Source organism: Argopecten irradians, chromosome 12, assembly GCF_041381155.1.
Source record: "Argopecten irradians isolate NY chromosome 12, Ai_NY, whole genome shotgun sequence".
Classification (NCBI taxonomy): Eukaryota; Metazoa; Mollusca; class Bivalvia; order Pectinida; family Pectinidae; genus Argopecten; species Argopecten irradians.
Window position 1 is genome coordinate 38717483 of NC_091145.1, and position 26512 is coordinate 38743994.

At 36.2% G+C, this 26512-nt stretch overlaps 2 protein-coding genes across 2 annotated transcripts in view; one reads left to right on the forward strand and one right to left on the reverse strand.

Moving 5' to 3' along the window:
- Positions 1–791: 791 nt before the first annotated feature.
- On the reverse strand, positions 792–4815 carry LOC138305091 (uncharacterized). The gene is made up of 4 exons (XM_069245491.1): positions 4774–4815; positions 3807–3986; positions 3397–3554; positions 792–1122 (listed from the first exon to the last, which is right to left on the reverse strand). The coding sequence occupies exons 1-4, from the start codon at positions 4813–4815 to the stop codon at positions 1089–1091; spliced, it is 414 nt and encodes a 137-aa protein (XP_069101592.1). The 3' UTR covers positions 792–1088.
- Positions 4816–7112: 2297 nt separating this feature from the next.
- The window catches only part of LOC138305092 (general transcription factor 3C polypeptide 1-like), a 53758-nt gene continuing 34358 nt past the window's right edge, over positions 7113–26512 (forward strand). The window contains exons 1-9 of the mRNA XM_069245492.1: positions 7113–7200; positions 7554–7647; positions 11478–11686; positions 12256–12410; positions 12920–13051; positions 13606–13726; positions 14756–14929; positions 18342–18460; positions 22560–22702. Coding sequence (XP_069101593.1) covers positions 7590–7647; positions 11478–11686; positions 12256–12410; positions 12920–13051; positions 13606–13726; positions 14756–14929; positions 18342–18460; positions 22560–22702 — 1111 coding nt within the window. The 5' untranslated portion in view covers positions 7113–7200; positions 7554–7589. The remainder of the gene's footprint in view (positions 7201–7553; positions 7648–11477; positions 11687–12255; positions 12411–12919; positions 13052–13605; positions 13727–14755; positions 14930–18341; positions 18461–22559; positions 22703–26512) is intronic.

Genomic DNA, 26512 nt, shown 5'->3' on the forward strand with positions numbered 1-26512 from the left:
AGAGTGCAAAATATTAGGCGGGTGTCTCAATTCTTCGGTGATGGAACAGCAGATCAACTCACGAAAAGTGTCTGAAATGTTAATGCTGGTTAACACTCAAAACTTCATTAGTCACTAGTAGTTCAAATTGCTATCCATGGCGCCGTTTATAACTTTAGATTACAGCAAAATCGTATAGAATAAATAAAATTGGCAACAAATACCCACTACCCGTTGTTTCATTTGTCTTAGCAAGTGACCGAGTACCGCTATACAGACTCGCAACTACGAAATTTAAAAAATATTATACACTTCCGTTCATACACTGTGATTTACAGTGAAAATATATCGTTTCGGTGGGAATACTTTTTTGCAATATTGAAAAAAAGTATTATTGTGCGCATCTTTCTTTTTTTCATTTGAAATTGTTGGAGCATAAATGTATTGAATTAGATTACGTAGCTTATGTTATGTGCGGAACTTAATTCATACGGAGGTGAAATTGAGACTGATTGAAATACATGTACTGGTGTCAGTTGACCTCGTCTAGACCGAGAGCAGACACATAAAATGTAACGAATAGAATACTCCTAGTTTATTGGTGAATAACAGTTAAATTTCTTCTCCTGAAATGGAAACTTTGATATTTTTTTTCGCAATCATGGATTTGCACATGGAAAATATAACATTTTCCACCACATTTAATGAAATATAACCGTTATTCATCAGGAAACAAGGATTACCCTAAACATCTGCGAAACACCATTTAAATGGTGCGCGAAAAAAGGTGACGTTGATGAAAATATGACCAGGAGATGATTTAGAGATGAGTTAAAAAGATTATTTTTTTAATGTTATTGAGCAACTCCAAGCATGTAATTATCTCGGCCTCATACTTGCTCCATAGGCGGAAGATCTTCCCCTGGAACTGCCGTATGGCCGACTTTTGTAGCCTGGTTAGGGCGCCCTCCTCCACCATTTGTTTTTGAAGCGGCCGCTTCTTCGCCTCTTCATCCAGCAAGGGCACCAAGTGCTGCGTGGCTCAGTTGGCGGTGCCACCCTTCACAATCATTATTTGTCCGAGTGGACACTCCAAATACATTCCAAGATTAGATAGGAAATGTCTGACTGTGTATCCAGTTCCTAGAATGTAAAACAAGAGGCCCATGGGCCTTAACGGTCACCTGAGTTAGAATATATAATGAAACAAATAATGAAACAAATTAAAGACATATAAACACTATATGCTGGGCCTTGAAGTTGGTCAGTGATTTATAATTTGACTTTTTAGACTATGAAGAGTATTTGCTTCCATCAAACCTGTGAACTTAGAAGTATTTTTTAAATTTTAATCATTTTGACCCTGTTTGGTCCTGCCCCTCTGGTCCCCCAGGGGGTCATCGAGGACTGATATGGATGTTAAAATGCTATATCTAATAATTCTAACCAAGTTTGACTCATTTCCTATGAAAATTGATCAAAAAATGCTCATTAATGTGTTTTTCCTATATAAACTATAGTAAACTTGACCCCCTCCCCAAGGGGAAACATGAGACCCCAGGGTCATATAATTCACAATTTTTATAAAACACCTTAAGACCTTTCCATCTATAATTATTTGATTCTACTATTTCCAGAATTTTAGAAGAATATTTTTGAAGTTTTAGCCTATTTGACCCATTTTTAGCCCCACCCCTCTACCCCCAGGGGGTCGGCCAGGACCAATATTGATATGATATTAAAAGGCTATCTCAGGCTAATAATTCTAACCAAGTTTGAGTCATTTCCCATGAAACTTGAGCAAAAAATGCTCATTAATGTGTTTTTCTTATATAAACTATAGTAAACTTGACCCCCTTCCGAAGGGGAAACATGAGACCCCAGGGTCATATAATTCACATTTTTTATAAAACACACTTTAAGACCTTTTCATCTATAAAGTGTATTTGATTCTACCATTTCCAGAATTTTAGAAGAATATTTTTGAAGTTTTAGCCTATTTGACACTTTTTGGCCCCGCCCCTCTGCCCCCAGGGGGCCGGCCTGGACCAATATGGATATGATGTTAAAATGCTATCTCAGACTAATAATTCTAACCTAGTTTGACTCGTTTCCAATGAAAATTGAGCAAAAAATGTTCATAAATGTGTTTTCCTTATATAAACTATAGTAAACTTTACCCCCTCCCCAGGGGGAAACGTGAGACCCCAGGGTCATATAATTCACAATTTTTGTAAAGGACCTTAAGACCTTTCTATCTATGAAAAGAATTTGATTCTACCATTTCCTGAATTTCAGAAGAAGATTTTTGAAGTTTTAGCCTATTTAACCCCTTTTGACCCCGCCCCTAAGGCCCCTGGGGATCAGTCATAGAAAATTTGAAAATAGGATTTGTTGGCCATTTCATACTGACAATTCTGACAAAATTTGACTCATTTCCTATTACAAATGACCAAATAATGCTCAAAAATGTGTTTTCCCTATATAAACTATAGTAAACTTAACCCCCTCCCCAGGGGGAAACTAGAGACTCCAAGGTCATATAATTAACAATTTTTGTAAAGGACGTTAAGACCTTTCAATCTATGAAAAGAATTTGATTCTACCATTTCCAGAATTTCAGAAGAAGATTTTTGAAGTTTTAGCCTATTTAACCCCTTTTGACCCCGCCCCTAAGGCCCCTGGGGATCAGTCATAGAAAATTTGAAAATAGGATTTGTTGACCATCTCATACTGACAATTCTGACGACATTTGACTCATTTCCTATTACAAATGACCAAATAATGCTCAAAAATGTGTTTTCCCTATATAAACTATAGTAAACTTAACCCCCTCCCCAGGGGGAAACTAGAGACCCCAGGGTCATATAATTCACAATTTTTGTAAAGGACCTTAAGACCTTTCTATCTATGAAGAGTATTTGATTCTACCACATCTGTGAGTAGAGAAGAAGATTTTTGAAATTTTACTCAATTTTACCCCTTTTGGCCCCTCCCGCAGCCCCCTGGGGGGTGGGGACCATATAATTCACAATTTTGATTGGCCTTATGCCTTAGAAGGTTTGTGCAAAATTTCATTGAAATTGCTTCAGTAGTTTTGGAGAAGAAGTCGAAAATGTAAATTGTTTACGGACAGACGACGCACGACGCACGACGCACGACGACGGACAAAAGGCGATTAGAATAGGTCACTTGAGACTTCGTCTCAGGTGACCTAAAAAGTATATCAATTCAAACATCATTCGCTAGTACTAACCTTTACAGTAAGCTTGTTTTTGCAATAAACGTAAGAGCAATAATAATTACAATTTGATCATTAAGAAATTATGTAAATTTTGTCTTTGGTATCTTAATCAGCATATAGATGGCGGTAATGTAAATGATTAAAAAATATGTTAGATAGAAATACTGTATTACCTATCAACGTATCTACATAGTTGTTCCATTTTCTCGTTCCCTCCCTCTGGGACACGTATCATGTTGAAGCAGTTCTCCACTTCATCGGAAGGAACAAATGTGAGTGCCATGACACGTCTTATGGTCGTGTACACATCCGTTTTCTGCATGTATTCCTCCTGAAATTAGTTTATAATATAGTAAATTTTATTTCACAACATATTTGCAAAAACATTAAACACTTTTAATATTATACTTCTTATGGATTTTTCATTATTTAAAATTTTGCATAACTTTCTTTGATTTCAATATTCGATGGGCACGTTAAAATCATGTTTGGTTATCGATCTGGTGATATCAAACGGACATATTTTACATAATTATAGTATCATGTTTGCTCGACTGGGAAGTTGTACTCCTCCATTTCATACCTGAAGGCCAACTTCCTGGACTTTTCTCCAAATGGCTTGATTCCAATGGAAGTTGCATCCTCTGATGACAACTCCAGTAATGGTGACTCTGGCGGCAGCCCACGTGGCCTTCTCGAAATCTGCTACCAGCGTTTGGACTGCAGCTCGTCGCGGGAGTAGATCGAGCAGTGCTTCGAACACCTAAAACATGCAATAATAATTAACTTTACATTTTGTAGTTTGTAAATGTCTTCATTTAAGAAAGACAGCATGTGTTTGGTTTTTCTTCATTTAGATAAGGAAACGTATCATATTTTCATTAATTGTATTCCATCACGTATTTCCCTAACTACGAGTTACCTTCACATAGTGGGATGTTTGTCGGCGTGTCATCAAAACAAATACCAGCGGCACTTGCTTTGCAGCGTTTTCATTGTCATCTGCAGTAACGAATCCACGAATGGAAAATAGCTGCACAAATGGTCGCTTGACAACCGTAAGTACAGTATACTACTGTTCCTGTGGTTCAGAGATAATGAGCTAGGCGGTCACGTGGTCTTGTGATGTCACAGTAGTCCGCGGCTACACAAGGTAAGCCTAGTACTATACATCTATACATCACATATACGTATACGTTAGATCTACAATTTGAGTTTTTCGAGTAAATGGTTATTCTAGCTTCATGATGTAGATATTTTCAGTTTCAAAACATTCCATTTACACCATTTCAAACATTCAAACAAGCATTCTAACTTTAGATTAGATAAATATTGAAAAAACCCAAGCAATATGGATTGGGGCGAAAAGGGGTTGTGGAGAGGAAATACTTCCGGAAAGAAACTTAAGGTGGAATCACCAAGGAAAATTTAAATTGCTTGGAATTTCGTACAATCTTCAATTAGAAAATATATTCCATGACAATTTTTTAGAGAAGCTTAGTTCTGTTAAGAGGCTTTTAAATGATTGGTCTTTTAGAAATATTACATACATTGGAAAAGTAACTGTTATAAAAAAGTTTAGCTTTGCCCATTTTTATCCAATCTTTGACAGTCTTACCGGACCCTCCTTCAGATGTTGTGCAAGAATTACAGAATTGTTGTTTTTTTTTAAAATTTATTTGGGATGGCAAGTTAAATAAAGTTAAACGTAAAGTCATGTATGGCGATTTTAATGATGGGGGCATACGTGTACCTCATGTTTCAACCTTTTGTCATGCTTTGAAAATGTGCCGAATTAAAAAAATGTTAGACCCATTGAACTGTTCTCCGTGGAAGACATTAATTTTAGATAGTATTGAATCATTTGGAGGAGACAAGGCATTCGGACTAAAAAAAGAAGGGATTTTAGAAGTAAGTGAATATGTAAATCAGTTTTGGAAAGAAATATTTATGACATGGGCAGAGTTAAATGGTGATGATCCCCCACAACCCCAGCCATGGTTGCATCACAACCATTATGGTTAAACAATTCTATTAAGATTGATAACAAAAATTTTATTAACAAACGTTGGTGTGAAAAACGATTTTTTTTCATTAAGGATTTAGTAGAAAATACTGTTTTCTTAACTTTTGAACAATAATGTGAAAAATATGATTTGAAAACTAATTTTATTGAGTTCTATGGAGTAATCAATTCAATACCAATGCAATGGAAGAATATAGTGCTTCAACAGAATCCTGAAAATGAGTCAAAACAAAACATATTTATGAAATATTTAAAAAAAAAAGTATGATAAATTTACAAAGTATTTTTATTATCATTTGTTAAAATTTATACTTGAACCTCCGTATAAGATTCAAAATTCATGGCAAGAAACTTTGAATGTCAACATTCCCGAAGAAGTTTGGCAGAACATTTTTCTCATACCTCAGAATGTCGCAGATGACACAAAACTCCAGAACTTTCAATTCAAATTTCTCCATAAAATAATATATACCAACACTAAACTAATGCAATTTAAACTGAGCGAAACACAGAAATGTGTACTTTTTGTTAAGATTGTAGAGAAACACAAATGCACTTATTTTGGGAATGTTGCCATTCACAGTCAATATGGTCATCCTTTATGTTTTAACTTAAGAAAAAATATGATATAGAGTTATATAGAGACCCGACTATAATGGTCTTTGGCATTGTAGACAATTGTTTTGAGGACCAATTGATTTTTTTTTAATTTCATCATTGAAATATTATATATATCATTGTAAATTGAAATAAAAAAATCCCTTCAGTTGAAGATTGGAAAACGTACCTATTTTTCTACAAAAAAAAAATGAGGATTTCGACTTGAATTCGTATCCAGTAAAGAAAAGAGAAAAAATAAGCCAAAAATGGAATTTTGTATCTAAATTCTTTGATGATATTTGATTATATTCACAATATGGAAGAGACCTCGTTAAAAGTTGATATGTGCAAACTGTAATAGAAATTGATTTTTGGATGTGAGTGTATATGTATAGTGACTGCTTATATATTAATGAAAACATCATGACAACATGTTGATTAATGTAACAACAAAAAGTTTTGAATAAAAAAAATAGTTGACTATTTAATATGGAGCATTTAATATTGCCCATAAAACATAACTTGGGATTGAATTTGGGGTCAAAAGGTCCCTGTAACTAAAAATAGTTTGTTTCACAAATTTTCGTCGGACAATAACTTGAGACAGAATTTGTTCAAACTTCATACAATGATACAATGTGCGTATACTGTAGCATAGCTAAACTATAATAACTGGCCATAGATTAGGAAAAATGTTAGGTTCCTTGCAACACTTACTGTAAGATTGTTTATGTGTCAGTTGACCTAAAAAGAGTTTAAAAGACTAATAGAGTATCCTAGATATATATAAAGTTATACAGTTTAGTCGTTGTTTTAATGAAAATTTATGTCTGGTTCAATAAGATTTCCAGCAAAATTAAAAGAAAATATTTTAGGGATTATTTTATATTAAAAATAACGCCGAGTATGTAAGTCCTGCCCATGATGAGCTTCGAACTCCTTTGTCGAGTACTCATCCGGAACTCATCGGATTTGTTCATCTTCGTGAAAGTTTTAGAGGTTAATCGAACGACACAAAATGGCGCCACACATGAAAACATTGACATGTGAAACTTTCAGAGAATACAGCAAGTTTCTGGTAGGCTATCGACGGCTTTATACACTGCAATATTGCATTCATTTGATGAATACATAAACAGAACATCAGTAATCAGATCAGATTGTTTAATTTACTGTATTGTGAACATTTCATTGTTCCTGTAGATAGGCCTAAGGCATCTACAAATAATCTCAATCACCTGATCACTTGAAAGTTGCATAGGATAATATTAGCGACTGGGTTACTGTCTGTTTGTCAGAATTACAAACCTACTGGAATGAGGATATCTGTAATAGGAGTATATGTATGATTGTATGTATCAATATCCAATCGATATATACAAATACATTGTCATATTCATATAGATAAACGTAGATCTAAGCTACATTTCATAACAGGAGAAGTACTTACATCAGAAAAATTATGTAGCACTTCTTTGAAAATAATGTAAATCTCCTTTTGTTTTATATGCGAGTTTTGAGGAATAATTGATATCTACATAACGTTTAATGTCGCCACCATTTCCTTTTCGTCTAAAAGTAAATTTAAATGTCTTAATATAGCCGAATTGGACAGGGTCAATCACTGGTGACTAGGTACATGTAGCTGAATCAGTTTTACTGTATGGTAATAATATCTAAGTTAATGAAATCTTGAATTTTCAGACACTTAATTGATGATCAGTGGCGCAAGATTGCAAGATGGATACAGACTTTCTGGGAGCAATTAAAGAAGAAATTGCTTTGGAAGGTTTAGATGGTAGGAAACAATACTTAAGTAATAAATGTAATAAACCAACTTTCTTTCGCAGCCATTAATTCAATTCAACACATTTCATTGCATATGAATTATGATATGACTGAAGGCAAGGCCTTAAAGGTCGCAGCCAGATGTTTCAGTAAGCATTATATAATTATATAATTAATTATGCACTGTTAAAAAGTTCAATTTATGGAAATAACAGAGCCAAATTTTCTGTTTATTTTTTATTTATATATTCACACTCTATCCTTGTCCCAAAACCTCCATTTGAGAAGGAAATCCACATAAGAGAAGGAGGAAATTTTTTATTTCCGTAACAGATATTCCTTTTTTGGTCAGCTGATTATATTGGAAGGGGGTCTATCACTTGAACGCTTCCAAATAGAGAGCAAAAAGCACTGAGCTTCTGCCGGATGAAGATTACATTCATCGGATCATAAAAGCGTTTGAATCGCTTGATTATATAATGAGTTGACTTCAAAGCATCACATTAACACTGATAGGACTTTTTACAAACTAAAGCTGCGGTAGAATCAAATGATTGGGTTTTTAGCTCACCTGGCCCGAAGGTTCGGGCCAGTGAGCTTATGTCATGGCACGGCATCCGTCGTCCGTCCGTCGACATTTCATTTAAAACGCTGAACAATGAACCTGTATTCAGAACATAACTTGGCATTACAAACCAGGTGAGCGATACAGGCCCTCTGGGCCTCTTGTTTCTTATATTTTCATGTACACGTTACCTTAGAAGTGCTTTGCATTTCGTGCACCAATTGGGCATGAAGGACTGCGCCCTTATTATTATTATACATGTAACCGGGTTGCCTAATATGGTCTTGTAATACAGAACACGTAGACAACCAGGTCAGTTTCACTGGACATTTATTCAGACATCTATGTAGCTCTGTATGTCAGTTTCACTGGACATTTATTCAGACATCTATGTAGCTCTGTATGTCAGTTTCACTGGACATTTATTCAGACATCTATGTAGCTCTGTATGTCAGTTTCACTGGACATTTATTCAGACATCTATGTAGCTCTGTATGTCAGTTTCACTGGACATTTATTCAGACATCTATGTAGCTCTGTATGTCAGTTTCATTGGTCATTTATTCAGACATCTATGTAGCTCTGTATACATGGTGGATCAGTTGACATGGTTCAATATAAAGAACTTAATAGATGTATTTATTGACCCTGAAATATATAAAAGTACATTAGGATTGCTACCCTAACAAACATACAGTACTAAACGTGTACACTAGACTAATTATCCCTATTGATATATCAGTTATATGTTATGCAAATACATTAGTAAAACTCTAACTTCCTATCCGTAATAAATGTAGTTTCCATTACATTACAACCATACATTAGCATGATAAAGAGAAACATTGACCCTATACTCTATAATAAAAATGCTAACATATATCTTATAGTAATACATAATGAGCACAATACACACAGGGGGAGGTAATCTGCTTGTCAGGTAACAAGGGGAAGTAACCCACTTGTTATGAACAAGGGGAAATAATCCACTTGCACACTTAACACCAATAAAACTAGCACAATATAGAAAATAGATATTATTCCGATACACATAAATGTACCAATTACACTGAGTTACATAGCATAGCAAATTCAATAATATCTTACTTTATCGGATCGATATACAAAGCATTTCTGACTATAATATATATGTAGCTTACCTCAGCTATGGGTAAAGGGTCACTAATCACTCTAGGATGTTTTACAGCAAAACACTGGACATCTACATGGTTCATTTGAAATATTTATAAATAAATCAATCAGTAACAAGTATAAAACCATACACCAATACTTTTTAAAATACATACAACAGTAACACAGTTACTAATTTCGTACCGGATTTAGAGATATGACAAATGTAAGTTACAATCTAATTCTAGTTGCACTCTATTAAAAATGTATATACTTTCTCAATAATTAATTGAATCCATCTACATTTCTTAATTACAATACTTTAGATACCAAAATGATATATATAAAAAGATAATATAAAAAGTACTGGACTTACGTTTGGGGTTGTAGCTAATAGGCATACATATGATGTATCTCCAAAAAGGGGATATGTTACTCCTTCCCCAGATCCCAAGCTACTGTCTAATTTTACACAAAGGCTTTCCCTCCAAAAATATGTCAACCAATAAAACAACAGGTGACGTAGGTGACAGGTCAAAGTCAAACACTGGACTGACTTTACTCTACATGTGCACAGGACATGGATAGAACATGTGATATTCACAAAGACAGAAATCACATGACCATACATACTTCATACACACAGGTAAAATCTATTTATAGCTCATCTTACAAGTAGAGTGAGTGAGCTTCACTCTACATGTACATTACCTGTATATCACAGAACACTTACCAAACTCTGTGATACATAATATAAATCAACATTCATTCATTCATTCATTCATTCATTCATTCATTCATTCATTCATTCATTCATTCATTCATTCATTCATTCATTCATTCATTCATTCATTCATTCATTCATTCATTCATTCATTCATTCATTCATTCATTCATTCATTCATTTCTTTATTCCTCCAAAATATGAAGAGTTACAATGAAAGTATTATGTTATGACATTCACTAAAGATCATAGGGGTCAAATAGGCTAAAATCTTGAAATGACTTCTTGTGAATTACTAAGAGGCTTAGAGACCTGATAATGTGCCTGTGACATGCTGGGATGAAGGGCTACCATGCCGAAGTTTGTTCAAGTGATTTACCTTGACCTTCATTCAAGGTCACAGGGGTCAAATAGGCTTAACTCTTTGAAAGACTTCTTATGAATAACTAAGAGGCCTAGAGACCTGATATTGGGCCTGTGACATGCTTGACGATTGGCTACCAAGTTTGTTCAAATGAATGACCTTGACCTTCATTTAAGGTCACAGTAGTCATATAGGCTAAAATCTTTAAAGAACATATGAATATCTAAGAGGCCTAGAGACCTGATATTGGGCCTGTGACATGCTTGACGAATGGCTACCAAGTTTGTTCAAGTGAATGATCTTGACCTTCATCCAAGATCCAATATATTGGAACCTGAACCTGTTCTATAAAAAAGAGTTCTTTTGTATTGCCTTAATTGTTTGCCACTACTACATTCTTTGAGGTGTACATGTTGTATAGTGTGCCAATAGTCAGATGATTGTTAAGGCCCATGTTAAATATTGATATAGACCGTGAGTTAATAATGTGTTCATCTAATTGATTCCATATGTTCATTGTGCTAGGAAATTTTTTTTTCATAATAATAAGTGTGTGCAAACGAGATATTAAAATATCTGTGGGTACACAGTCCATAGTTATTGTTGTTTATATTGGGTGAAATGAATTCGTAAATTGAATTTTGTAAATTTCCATTTCAAAACAAGTTCAGGCAGATAAATATTAGTGGGAGAACATCTAATTGATACAGTACATTGAATGTCTCTTACAAATTGTCTGCCTCTTGGCCATGTCCATCCTCAGGTACACAGACACAAAAACCAGCTGTGTAAAATCCATCATGAACTTCTTGATAATTATGATGCAGTAGTTCAATTCTGAACCATTTTTCCGAGTAAAAATATGGTAACACAATCCAGATGGAAATTTTGCAAAATGTACATGTATTTGATTAAACTGAATCTGCCAGCCTGGAAAACTAGTAATCTGTATAGATTGGGTCATGAACGCAAATGTTGGGATTATCGAGGAACCACTGTAATGTTAAATGTTAGAGTTGTGTTTTGTTTAAAAGATAAAATGGTTTTGATATTTAGGTATAAGTGTTGAATCTCTATGGGTGCGCCTGTCTGGGAGACAGAACTTTTCCATCAAGTTGACAGACAAGGCCAAGTGTTACCTATGGCGGTGCCTTGTACGCCTACGGGACCTGGAGTACTATGAAATCCCTGATCCTAGACCACCACTGGTGATCTACAACAGCTTGGACTCCTTCGACCCAGACTCGGGACGATTGATAGAACTGGTAACTAGTCCTATAACCATTACAATAATGTCTGTTTGATATCCTCAAATTATTGTCAGATTGAGCCAAATGAGATCACGGACTACAACTAAAATAAAAGAAAGTAGGAATTGGTATTTATATTACAGTACTGTATAACATCTGCTAACCACCAATGTTTCTACATATCTAATGATCTGAATGCTCGAAACCATGAAAGAAAGTACCCACCAATATTTCTTGTTATACAGTAGATGTAACTGGATTACTGTTAAGGACAGTACATTAAGTTTTATTATCGTAAACAAATTATTTCGGTGTAAACAAAATCTTGAACATGTCAGCACAGTGATGTACCATCACTCTGTATATAATGGCTATGTACATCATACACAGAAAATACTTAGTTTTAATTTGCACTGTGAAATTTCAGCGCAAATGTGAAATTCATTTCGATGGTTCAATACCAGAAATAACCTTTTACAAAATTTAGCGCTGTACATGAATTAGCGCGTCAAAGACGTTGCTAAAATGATAAAAACTATGGCTAAATAAGTATTGTTACACCGTTTTACCATCTGTGTTGACAGGACGAAGTACCAGAAGATCTTTATCCTATTAACATCATCAATCAAGATGGTGTGTGTGGCTCATGTTCCACTTACAGTACTCGTAAAAAAGTCACGTCCCGTGTGATAGCGAACGGAGATCAACCAGCCGTGACATTGGAGGAGGCAAAAAATATGTTAGTATGTTGTCTCCTAAAGGGAGATAATTACAAGTATTTCATATAGATAGTGTCTTATGATGTTAAATTTATCTTACATTTAATGGGTTCTTTTTCTCAGAATTCCTTACCATTTAAGATTTGGTAACAATTTAGTATTGGCTGTCAGATTTGTGATAAAATGGTGTCTTTTATTTTTTTATGAAAGAAATTTTGTTTGCAAACGCAGAAGCTGTGTATTATAATTATTTCATAACTTGATGAAATAAAAGAAAATGGTGACATAGATGCTTGTAATTCATATTTCAGACTACTTGATGAAAATATAATGAATTTAAACGATTCCATTGATTTCCCAAGGGATTATTCTTCCACATCAATGTGCAATGTTGATATCACTATTGTGATAATGTCACGTTTTTGTGCCATTCTCAGATTTTTCTTCATAGGGTTATGAAAAAAAGTATCTGCCAGTCAGAAAGTCCAATTTAGTATGAATACAAAGAAAACTTTTGAATTATTCACAGATGGGGTGAGAAACTGGTGATAGTAGCGTCTCAGGAGATCCGTGAGAATGTCATCTGTGGACAGTTGTATGATCCTACACATAAGTGGTCCAGCTTACCTAACGCCTACTGTATCCTAGAGAGAATCGGAAGGTAATAACACTTCATTAGCCAACTCATTTCTCATCTGAGGATTTTCCAAAATTTTGGCTTTATATTATTAATGAAAGATCAGATATTATACACCTCTGTTTGTAATGTTATTTTTTATAGTTATATCTGTTTTATAGTGACAGGTCGCAGTATAATTATTATATTTTTATCTCTGACAGGCCACAGTATAATGTCTGTTATTTTTATCTCTTACAGGTCACGGTATAATGTCTGTATATTTTATCTCTGACAGGTCACAGTATAATGTCTGTATATTTTACTCTCCGACAGGTCACGGTATAATGTCTGTATATTTTATCTCTGATAGGTCACAGTATAATGTTTGTATATTTTATCTCCGACAGGTCACGGTATAATGTCTGTATATTTTATCTCTGACAGGTCACAGTATAATGTTTGTATATTTTATCTCTGACAGGTCACGGTATAATGTCTGTATATTTTTATCTCTGACAGGTCACAGTATAATGTCTGTATATTTTTATCTCTGACAGGTCGCGGTATAAAGGCTGTATATTTTTTATCTCTGACAGGTCGCGGTATAATGGCTGTATGTCTGTAGGTCCACTCAGTCTCCAGATCTTTAATATGGCTCCCAAGACCATATTCTATCACACCAAAAATCTGATCAAGTTAGGACTTGTCAAGAAACAAGTAAGTCAATAATAAAGATAATTAAAATGCCAGTTAAAAATAGATCTAAGGTAAATGTGAAATTGGTTAGTTATGAATCATAACATAATGATGAAATTAAATAAGTGGAAACCTCTATGTAAGAGACACTTTTCTATAAAGGACAGACTCATCAGCCCCATTTGATGTTATTTAATTACTATATAATTGACCTTTATATAATGGTCACCTGTCTATAAACGACAGACACCAATCCCATCTAGTGCAATTTTCTACATTATAAAGGACACCTGTCTATAAACGACAGACACCAATCCCATCTAGTGCAATTTTCTACATTATAAAGGTCACCTGTCTATAAACGACAGACACCAATCCCATCTAGTGCAATTTTCTACATTATAAAGGACACCTGTCTATAAACGACAGACACCAATCCCATCTAGTGCAATTTTCTACATTATAAAGGACACCTGTCTATAAACGACAGACACCAATCCCATCTAGTGCAATTTTCTACATTATAAAGGACACCTGTCTATAAACGACAGACACCAATCCCATCTAGTGCAATTTTCTACATTAGAAAGGACACCTGTCTATAAACGACAGACACCAATCCCATCTAGTGCAATTAATTTTCTACATTATAAAGGCCACCTGTCTATAAACGACAGACACCAATCCCATCTAGTGCAATTTTCTACATTATAAAGGACACCTGTCTATAAACAACATTTTAGCTATTTCCCTTTGGTATCGTTTATGAACAGGATTTGAATGTAATGATAAATAAAATGTAAGTGAGTTTCCTTAACAGTAAGATAACAACATCCTTAATCAGTTAATGTAAATGTCTTTTCGTCGCAGAGTTTGACAGTTAACGTAAATGTCTTTATGTGGCAGAGTTTGACAGTTAACGTAAATGTCTTTTTGTGGCAGAGTTTGACAGTTAATGTAAATGTCTTTTTGTGGCAGAGTTTGACAGTTAATGTAAATGTCTTTTTGTGGCAGTGTTTGACAGTTAATGTAAATGTTTTTACGAGGCAGAGTTTGACAGTTGTGGATGTGAAACACAAACAACAGATTCGTCGTATATTTCACCTGGATCGCTTTTATAAGGAGATTAAATCCAAGTACAGTATACTACTGGTCCAGGTGTGTGACCACCTAGCCAGCTGTCCGGGCCACAGGGACGAGGCGGTGAATATCAGGGAACTCCTGGTAAGTACAGTATACTACTGGTCCAGGTGTGTGACCACCTAGCCAGCTGTCCACAGGATTGAGGCGGTGAATATCAGGGAACTCCTGGTAAGTACAGTATACTACTGGTCCAGGTGTGTGACCACCTAGCCAGCTGTCCACAGGGACGAGGCGGTGAATATCAGGGAACTCCTGGTAAGTACAGTATACTACTGGTCCAGGTGTGTGACCACCTAGCCAGCTGTCCACAGGGACGAGGCGGTGAATATCAGGGAACTCCTGGTAAGTACAGTATACTACTGGTCCAGGTGTGTGACCACCTAGCCAGCTGTCCACAGGGACGAGGCGGTGAATATCAGGGAACTCCTGGTAAGTACAGTATACTACTGGTCCAGGTGTGTGACCACCTAGCCAGCTGTCCACAGGGACGAGGCGGTGAATATAGGGGAACTCCTGATAAGTATAGTATACTACTTGTCCTGGTGTGTGACCACCTAGCCAGTGGTCCACAGGGACGAGGCGGTGAATATCAGGGAACTCCTGGTAAGTATAGTATACTACTTGTCCTGGTGTGTGACCACCTAGCCAGTTGTCCACAGGGACCAGGCGATGAATATCGGGGAACTCCTGGTAAGTATAGTATACTACTTGTCCTGGTGTGTGACCACCTAGCCAGCTGTCCACAGGGACCAGGCGGTGAATATCAGGGAACTCCTGGTAAGTACAGTATACTACTGGTCCAGGTGTGTGACCACCTAGCCAGCTGTCCAGGCCACAGGGACAAGGCGATGAATATCAGGGAACTCCTGGTGAGTACAGTATACTACTGGTCCAGGTGTGTGACCACTTAGCCAGTTGTCCACAGGAACGAGGCGGTGAATATCGGGGAACTCCTGGTAAGTACAGTATACTACTGGTTCAGGTGTGTGATCACCTAGCCAGCTGTTCACAGGGATGAGGCGGTGAATATAGGGGAACTCCTGGTAAGTACAGTATACTACTGGTCCAGGTGTGTGACCACCTAGCCAGCTGTCCACAGGGACGAGGCGGTGAATATCAGGGAACTCCTGGTAAGTACAGTATACTACTGGTCCAGGTGTGTGACCACCTAGCCAGTTGTCCACAGGGACCAGGCGATGAATATCGGGGAACTCCTGGTAAGTACAGTATACTACTGGTTCAGGTGTGTGATCACCTGGCCAGCTGTCCACAGGATTGAGGCGGTGAATATCAGGGAACTCCTGGTAAGTACAGTATACTACTGGTCCAGGTGTGTGACCACCTAGCCAGCTGTCCACAGGGACGAGGCGGTGAATATAGGGGAACTCCTGGTAAGTACAGTATACTACTGGTCAAGGTGTGTGACCACTTAGCCAGTTGTCCACAGGGACCAGGCGATGAATATCGGGGAACTCCTGGTAAGTACAGTATACTACTGGTTCAGGTGTGTGATCACCTAGCCAGCTGTTCACAGGGACCAGGCGATGAATATCAGGGAACTCCTGGTAAGTACAGTATACTACTGGTCCAGGTGTGTGACCACCTAGCCAGCTGTTCACAGGGATGAGGCGGTGAATATCAGGGAACTCCTGGTAAGTACAGTATACTACTGGTCCAGGTGTGTGACCACCTAGCCAGCTGTCCACAGGGATGAGGCGGTGAATATAGGGGAACTCCTGGTAAGTACAGTATACTACTTGTCCAGGTGTGTGTCCAGGGCCATTTAATGATATTGCAGCTTTAATGGTAGAGGTAAGTACCTCGAGAAAAACCACCAACCAGTAGTCAGTACATGGCAGCTGTCCCACATGAGATTCAAACTTGCAACTCAGAGGTAGAGGGTTTGTGGTAACATGTAGGGACATCTTATCCACTCAGCTACTCTTAATCTAGTACTCCTTCAGCCATCTCAATTGTTGCTCTACTCATATGTCTTCCCAAGAGATCTTACAGATTATAGAAGCAGAAAAGCTACAAATCACTCAAGTGAAGTTTTCACAACTAGACAAATGACCGCGCAGCATAAGACTTGTCTTCAAAATTAAAGGAACTACATCAGAAAAAGAGTAACAAGATTGGGTAATTTCTGCCATTACAATGCTATAGCTTCATGTTGTATATTCCATAATGCAGAAATCAATATTGAACATCAATCTTTGCCTTTCATGATTAAGACAACTTGTACATTTTATACCTGACTGTACTTATGCTTCTTGGTCATTTACCCGATGAAGGTGATAATGCACACATCGTACTAGTCACTGGAACATCACACATAGAAATGAAGGTGACAATGTACACATCGTACTAGTCACTGGAACATCACACATAGAAATGAAGGTGACAATGTACACATCGTACTAGTCACTGGAACATCACACATAGAAATGAAGGTGACAATGTACACATCGTACTAGTCACTGGAACATCACACATAGAAATGAAGGTGACAATGTACACACCGTACTAGTCACTGGAACATCACACATAGAAATGAAGGTGACAATGTACACATCGTACTAGTCACTGGAACATCACACATGGAAATGAAGGTGACAATGTACACATCGTACTAGTCACTGGAACATCACACATGGAAATGAAGGTGACAATGTACACATCGTACTAGTCACTGGAACATCACACATAGAAATGAAGGTGACAATGTACACATCGTACTAGTCACTGGAACATCACACATGGAAATGAAGGTGACAATGTACACATCGTACTAGTCACTGGAACATCACACATGGAAATGAAGGTGACAATGTACACATCGTACTAGTCACTGGAACATCACACATAGAAATGAAGGTGACAATGTACACATCGTACTAGTCACTGGAACATCACACATAGAAATGAAGGTGACAATGTACACATCGTACTAGTCACTGGAACATCACACATAGAAATGAAGGTGACAATGTACACACCGTACTAGTCACTAGAACATCACACATAGAAATGAAGGTGACAATGTACACATCGTACTAGTCACTGGAACATTACACATAGAAATGAAGGTGACAATTTACACATCATACTAGCTATATATAGTCACTGTAACATCAGATATAAAGTTTTCCTTGGTGGTAGATCAAACATCATCACATAAAAAAGTGAACAGAAGTTATATTCTAAAAAGGATTAAACAAGTTAGTCTCTGGCACATTGGAGACCAAGCCCTAAGTTTTGAAATTGATTGGTAATTGGAATCATACACAGGACCATTACAGTTGATTCATTTAACAGAATGATTGGAAATATATTGTAATCTTTTTTTGTGTTTTCAATATTGTTAACTTGATCTTTCTTGCTGATCACAAGGTTCAAATAATTAAATAACCAAGTTCTTCTCAAATGAATTCAAATTTTTAGATTTTATTGAACTTTTAGATTTATTTGGTGTTTCTTCTATTCGTTACAGGATTTGGATGCTTCTTTATTTAAGAAGTTGTACAACAACTACTCCAACAACTTACGGGCCGACAAAGTGTTGTTTCGGGAAATGTATCCCGACGCTACGGAGGAGGAGTACCTGTGCAAGTGAGTACAGCTAGTTCTATAGTGGTATTGTGTACAGAATTTATACAAGTGAGTACACTAGTTCATAGTAGTTTCTAGTGGTATTGGTATTTATACAAGTGATACAGCTAGTTCTATAGTGGTATTGTGTACAGAATTTATACAAGTGAGTACAGCTAGTTCTATAGTGGTATTGTGTACAGAATTTATACAAGTGAGTACAGCTAGTTCTATAGTGGAATTGTGTACAGAATTTATACAAGTGAGTATAAATAGTTCTATAGTGTATTGTGTACAGAATTTATACAAGTGAGTACAGCTAGTTCTATAGTTATTGTGTACAGAATTTATACAGTGAGTACAGCTAGTTCTATAGTGTATTGTGTACAGAATTTATACAAGTGAGTACAGCTAGTTCTATAGTGATATTGTGTACAGAATTTATACAAGTGAGTACAGCTAGTTCTATAGTGGTATTGTGTTACAGAATTTATACAAGTGAGTACAGCTAGTTCTATAGTGGTATTGTGTACAGAATTAAGACAATGAGACAGCTAGTTCGTAATGTGTATTGTGTACAGAATATTTACAAGTGAGTATAAAGTATTCTATAGTGGTAAAGTACAGAATTTATACAAGTGAGTACAGCTAGTTCTATAGTGGTATTGTGTACAGAATTTATACAAGTGAGTACAGCTAGTTCTATAGTGGTATTGTGTACAGAATTTATACAAGTGAGTACAGCTAGTTCTATAGTGGTATTGTGTACAGAATTTATACAAGTGAGTACAGCTAGTTCTATAGTGATATTGTGTACAGAATTTATACAAGTGAGTACAGCTAGTTCTATAGTGGTATTGTGTACAGAATTTATACAAGTGAGTACAGCTAGTTCTATAGTGGTATTGTGTACAGAATTTATACAAGTGAGTAAGCTAAATATGTTAGTCTATAGTGGTATTGTGTACAGAATTTATACAAGTGAGTACAGCTAGTTCTATAGTGGTATTGTGTACAGAATTTATACAAGTGAGTACAGCTAGTTCTATAGTGGTATTGTGTACAGAATTTATACAAGTGAGTACAGCTAGTTCTATAGTGGTATTGTGTACAGAATTTATACAAGTGAGTACAGCTAGTTCTATAGTGGTATTGTGTACAGAATTTATACAAGTGAGTACAGCTAGTTCTATAGTGGTATTGTGTACAGAATTTATACAAATAGTGAGTACAAATAGTTCTATAGTGTATTTATGTGTACAGTAATTTATACAAGTACAAGTGAGTACAGCTAGTTCTATAGTGGTATTGTGTACAGAATTTATACCAGTGAGTACAGCTAGTTCTATAGTGGTATTGTGTACAGAATTTATACAAGTGAGTACAGCTAGTTCTATAGTGGTATTGTGTACAGAATTTATACAAGTGAGTACAGCTAGTTCTATAGTGGTATTGTGTACAGAATTTATACAGTGAGTACAGCTAGTTCTATAGTGGTATTGTGTACAGAATTTATACAAGTGAGTACAGCTAGTTCTATAGCAGTATTGTGTACAGAATTTATACAAGTGAGTACAGCTAGTTCTATAGTGGTATTGTGTACAGAATTTATACAAGTGAGTACAGCTAGTTCTATAGTGGTATTGTGTACAGAATTTATACAAGTGAGTACAGCTAGTTCTATAGTGGTATTGTGTACAGAATTTATACAAGTGAGTACAGCTAGTTCTATAGTGGTATTGTGTACAGAATTTATACAAGTGAGTACAGCTAGTTCATAGTGGTATTGTGTACAGAATTTATACCAGTGAGTACAGCTAGTTCTATAGTGGTATTGTGTACAGAATTTATACAAGTGAGTACATAACAATGAGCACGCTACCCAAAATGGCACACTTTTTGATAATATTGTTCCGTTTTAAATTCACTTTGGAAATTTTCTTTCAGCTGTTGCTATAATTATTCCCTGATCATCATGAAATACTTTAATGGTGATATTTCCACATGACCATAGCTAGGAGGGATTTTGTTCAGCTATAAACTTAAGAAAATACCTAAAATCAAGTGTTACGGTAAATATTGCCCCGTGCGATGACTCTAGTTTTCCACTTTTTGCTCAATAGTCTGCTCTAAAAAGTGTGGAAATGGTATAAACTATGTCTAGAACACAAATTTAATCAATTTAGTTGTCAGTTACTTGGTAGTTTCATAGTTCAGAGCTGTTTTAGCCTCAGTAAATGTTGATTTTCTAGTATGGAAGATTTTTCATCTGCGATAATGTGCGCATGCGAAATGAAACAAAGGTGCGCTCGAATAGCACTTATACATCCAAGAGTTACTTCCCTTATGCCATTTATATGTTTATTTAACAGTAAAACACACACAAAGCTTAAAAGGGCAAATATGCTTAAATATTATCGTAAAAAATATGTAAGAAAGGTAAGTGATAACCATAAAGATGAAATTTTACCTGCGTAATGACTGCATTGATTTTCACGTAAATCATCCAAATAATACATATGGAGAAAAGTGTTCAATGGCATTAATTGTTGATTTTTGTATTGTAGTTTCAATATAAGTCAAATCATATTTGAAATATTCCGATATTTCCTATGCTCACTGTTTTTTACCTGGGTGTGCCAATCTGGGTACCCGCACCTGGTTGATAGCAGGTGCGTTCCAGACCTGTATCCAAGGATGCTATTTTTATGGAAACACGTGCAGAAAGAATTCCAAACATAAACCAACAGACAGATGATAGGCTCTATTTGTAAGATTGATACAAAAATTGGAATTATATTGCAATCTGAAAAATAGATGCTTAAAAATAAGAAAAATGTGTGCCAATCTGGGTTACATGACGTAGTTCTATAGTGGTATTGTGTACAGAATTTATAGATGATCGTGATTAGTTGGTAAAAACAACAGCTGGTGGTACATGTATCGTTTAAGAAGTATGTGAAAGAACAAGAACACAGCACTGTATATCTGGTTATCTTCACAGGGGTGATATTTTTGAAGTGATGGCGTATTTGTGATCCATTAAATATTAATAATTGGTTGAATTATATATATCCTTGAAGCTAAATCACAAAATTTTGATTTACTAGATTTTGATTTACTAGATTTTGATTTACTAGATTTTGGTTTACTAGATTTTGATTACTAGATTTTGGTTTACTAGATTTTGATTTACTAGATTTTGATTACTAGATTTTGATTTACTAGATTTTGGTTTACTAAATTTTGATTTTACTAGATTTTGGTTTACTAGATTTTGATTTACTAGATTTTGATTTACTAGATTTTGATTACTAGATTTTTGATTTACTAGATTTTGGTTTACTAGATTTTGATTACTAGATTTTGATTTACTAGATTTTGATTTTACTAGATTTTGATTTACTAGATTTTGATTTACTAGATTTTGATTACTAGATTTTGATTTACTAGATTTTGGTTTACTAGATTTTGATTACTAGATTTTGATTTACTAGATTTTGATTTACTAGATTTTGATTACTAGATTTTGATTTACTAGATTTTGGTTTACTAAGATTTTGATTACTAGATTTTGATTACTAGATTTTGATTACTAGATTTTGATTTACTAGATTTTGGTTTACTAGATTTTGATTACTAGATTTTGATTTACTAGATTTTGATTACTAGATTTTGATTTACTAGATTTTGGTTTACTAGATTTTGATTACTAGATTTTGATTTACTAGATTTTGATTACTAGATTTTGATTTACTAGATTTTGATTTACTAGATTTTGATTACTAGATTTTGATTTACTAGATTTTGGTTTACTAGATTTTGATTACTAGATTTTGATTACTAGATTTTGGTTTACTAGATTTTGATTTACTAGATTTTGGTTTACTAGATTTTGGTCGAAATTGTGAAAATTTTGACCCGCAAAAAAAGCTGGCTTTACGGTAATTCTGACCCTCCCATTAGAAATGGTCTTTTTAAGAAGTATCTGAACTGTATTTCTAACCAAAATAAAGCTTTCCTGATAATATTTGCCCCGACCTTCCCAACAGTCTTTCTTAAAAGTATGTAGAGTTTGTTAGAAGACTTTCCTGATAGTCTCTCCTTTCGTCCAAAACAGAAGTGGCAAGCTTGAGAAGTTGATTCACATCATTACCATGATACAGCACCCACAAGTAAAGAAGGAAGAGGACAGCGATGAGGAAGGTGATGATGAAGAGGATGGAGCAAACGTTACGGGACATGCTGATAAATCTAAAACAGGTACAATATAAATCATCAGTGACTTGTTTAATGTCATATTAATTGTCATGGTCATTTAAAAGTTTAGCAGGTGGAGGAATAACACTGATGTATGGTCAGTATCTGGTAACTGTCCCACAGGTGGAGGAATATCACTGATGTATGGTCAGTATCTGGTAACTGGAATATCAGCGATGTATGGTCAGTATCTGGTAACTGGAATATCACTGATGTATGGTCAGTATCTGGTAACTGTCCCACAGGTGGAGGAATATCACTGATGTATGGTCAGTATCTGGTAACTGGAATATCACTGATGTATGGTCAGTATCTGGTAACTGGAATATCACTGATGTATGGTCAGTATCTGGTAACTGGAATATCACTGATGTATGGTCAGTATCTGGTAACTGGAATATCACTGATGTATGGTCAGTATCTGGTAACTGGAATATCACTGATGTATGGTCAGTATCTGGTAACTGGAATATCACTGATGTATGGTCAGTATCTGGTAACTGTCCAAGTATCTGGTAACTGGAATATCACTGATGTATGGTCAGTATCTGGTAACTGGAATATCACTGATGTATGGTCAGTATCTGGTAACTGGAATATCACTGATGTATGGTCAGTATCTGGTAACTGGAATATCACTGATGTATGGTCAGTATCTGGTAACTGGAATATCACTGATGTATGGTCAGTATCTGGTAACTGGAATATCACTGATGTATGGTCAGTATCTGGTAACTGGAATATCACTGATGTATGGTCAGTATCTGGTAACTGGAATATCACTGATGTATGGTCAGTATCTGGTAACTGGAATATCACTGATGTATGGTCAGTATCTGGTAACTGTCCCACAGGTGGAGGAATATCACTGATGTATGGTCAGTATCTGGTAACTGGAATATCACTGATGTATGGTCAGTATCTGGTAACTGGAATATCACTGATGTATGGTCAGTATCTGGTAACTGGAATATCACTGATGTATGGTCAGTATCTGGTAACTGCCCCGCAGGTGGAGGAATATCACTGATCTATGGTCCAGTATCTGGTAAACTGGAATATCAACTGATGTATGGGCAGTATCTGGTAACTGGAATATATCACTGATGTATGGTCAGTAGTCTTGGTAACTGACCACCTCAGGTGGAGGAATATCACTGATCTATGGTCAGTATCTGGTAAATTTTGTCCCACAGGTGGAGGAATATCACTGATGTATGGTCAGTATCTGGTAACTGTCCCACAGGTGGAGGAATATCACTGATGTATGGTCAGTATCTGGTAACTGTCCCACAGGTGGAGGAATATCACTGATCTATGGTCAGTATCTGGTAACTGGAATATCACTGATGTAATGGTCAGTATCTGGTAACTGGAATATCACTGATGATGTAATGGTCAGTATCTGGTAACTGGAATATCCGATGATGTATGGTCAGTATCTGGTAACTGGAATATCACTGATGTATGGTCAGTATCTGGTAACTGGAATATCACTGATGTATGGTCAGTATCTGGTAACTGGAATATCACTGATGTATGGTCAGTATCTGGTAACTGGAATATCACTGATGTATGGTCAGTATCTGGTAACTGGAATATCACTGATGTATGGTCAGTATCTGGTGGGTCCCACTGGGGAGGAATATCACTGATGTATGGTCAGTATCTGGTAACTGGAATATCACTGATGTATGGTCAGTATCTGGTAACTGGAATATCACTGATGTATGGTCAGTATCTGGTAACTGGAATATCACTGATGTATGGTCAGTATCTGGTAACTGGAATATCACTGATGTATGGTCAGTATCTGGTAACTGTCCCACAGGTGGAGGAATATCACTGATCTATGGTCAGTATCTGGTAACTGTCCCACAGGTGGAGGAATACTGATGTATGGTCAGTATCTGGTAACTGGAATATCACTGATGTATGGTCAGTTAATCTGGTAACTGGAATATCACTGATGTATGTCAGTATCTGGTAACTGAATCACTGAATGTATGGTACAGTATCTGGTAACTGGAATATCACTGATGTATGGTTATGGTCAGTATCTGGTAACTGGAATATCACTGATGTATGGTCAGTATCTGGTAACTGTCCCACAGGTGGAGGAATATCACTGATCTATGGTCAGTATCTGGTAACTGGAATATCACTGATGTATGGTCAGTATCTGGTAACTGGAATATCACTGATGTATGGTCAGTATCTGGTAACTGGAATATCACTGATGTATGGTCAGTATCTGGTAACTGGAATATCACTGATGTATGGTCAGTATCTGGATGTAACTGGAATATCACTGATGTATGGTCAGTATCTGGTAAAACTGGAATTATCACTGATGTACAGTATCTGGTAACTGGAATATCACTGATGTATGGTCAGTATCTGGTAACTGGAATATCACTGATGTATGGTCAGTATCTGGTAACTGGAATATCACTGATGTATGGTCAGTAATCTGGTAACTGGAATCATGAGGGGTAATATCACTGATGTATGGTCAGTATCTGGTAACTGAATATCACATGATGTATGGTCAGTATTCTGGTAACTGGAATATCACTGATGTATGGTCAGTATCTGGTAACTGGAATATCACTGATGTATGGTCAGTATCTGGTAACTGGAATATCACTGATGTATGGTCAGTATCTGGTAACTGGAATATCACTGATGTATGGTCAGTATCTGGTAACTGGAATATCACTGATGTATGTCAGTATCTGGTAACTGGAATATCACTGATGTATGGTCAGTATCTGGTAACTGGAATATCACTGATCCACTGGGCTGTATCTGGTAACTGGTCAGTACTGGTCAGTATCTGGTAACTGGAATATCACTGATGTATGGTCAGTATCTGTAACTGGGAATATCACTGATGTACTGGGTAACTGGTAACTGTCCCACAGGTTGAGGAATATCACTGATGTATGGTCAGTATCTGGTAACTGGAATATCACTGATGTATGGTCAGTATCTGGTAACTGGAATATCACTGATGTATGGTCAGTATCTGGTAACTGGAATATCACTGATGTATGGTCAGTATCTGGGTAACTGGAATATCACTGATGTATGTCAGTATCTGGTAACTGGAATTATCACTGAATGTAAGGACATGTATCTGGTAAACTGGAATATCACTGATGTATGGTCAGTATCTGGTAACTGGAATATCACTGATGTATGGTCAGTATCTGGTAACTGGAATATCACTGATGTATGGTCAGTATCTGGTAACTGGAATATCACTGATGTATGGTCAGTATCTGGTAACTGGAATATCACTGATGTATGGTCAGTATCTGGTAACTGGAATATCACTGATGTATGGTCAGTATCTGGTAACTGGAATATCACTGATGTATGGTCAGTATCTGGTAACTGGAATATCACTGATGTATGGTCAGTATCTGGTAACTGGAATATCACTGATGTATGGTCAGTATCTGGTAACTGGAATATCACTGATGTATGGTCAGTATCTGGTAACTGGAATATCACTGATGTATGGTCAGTATCTGGTAACTGTCCCACAGGTGGAGGAATATCACTGATGTATGGTCAGTATCTGGTAACTGGAATATCACTGATGTATGGTCAGTATCTGGTAACTGGAATATCACTGATGTATGGTCAGTATCTGGTAACTGGAATATCACTGATGTATGGTCAGTATCTGGTAACTGGAATATCACTGATGTATGGTCAGTATCTGGTAACTGGAATATCACTGATGTATGGTCAGTATCTGGTAACTGGAATATCACTGATGTATGGTCAGTATCTGGTAAC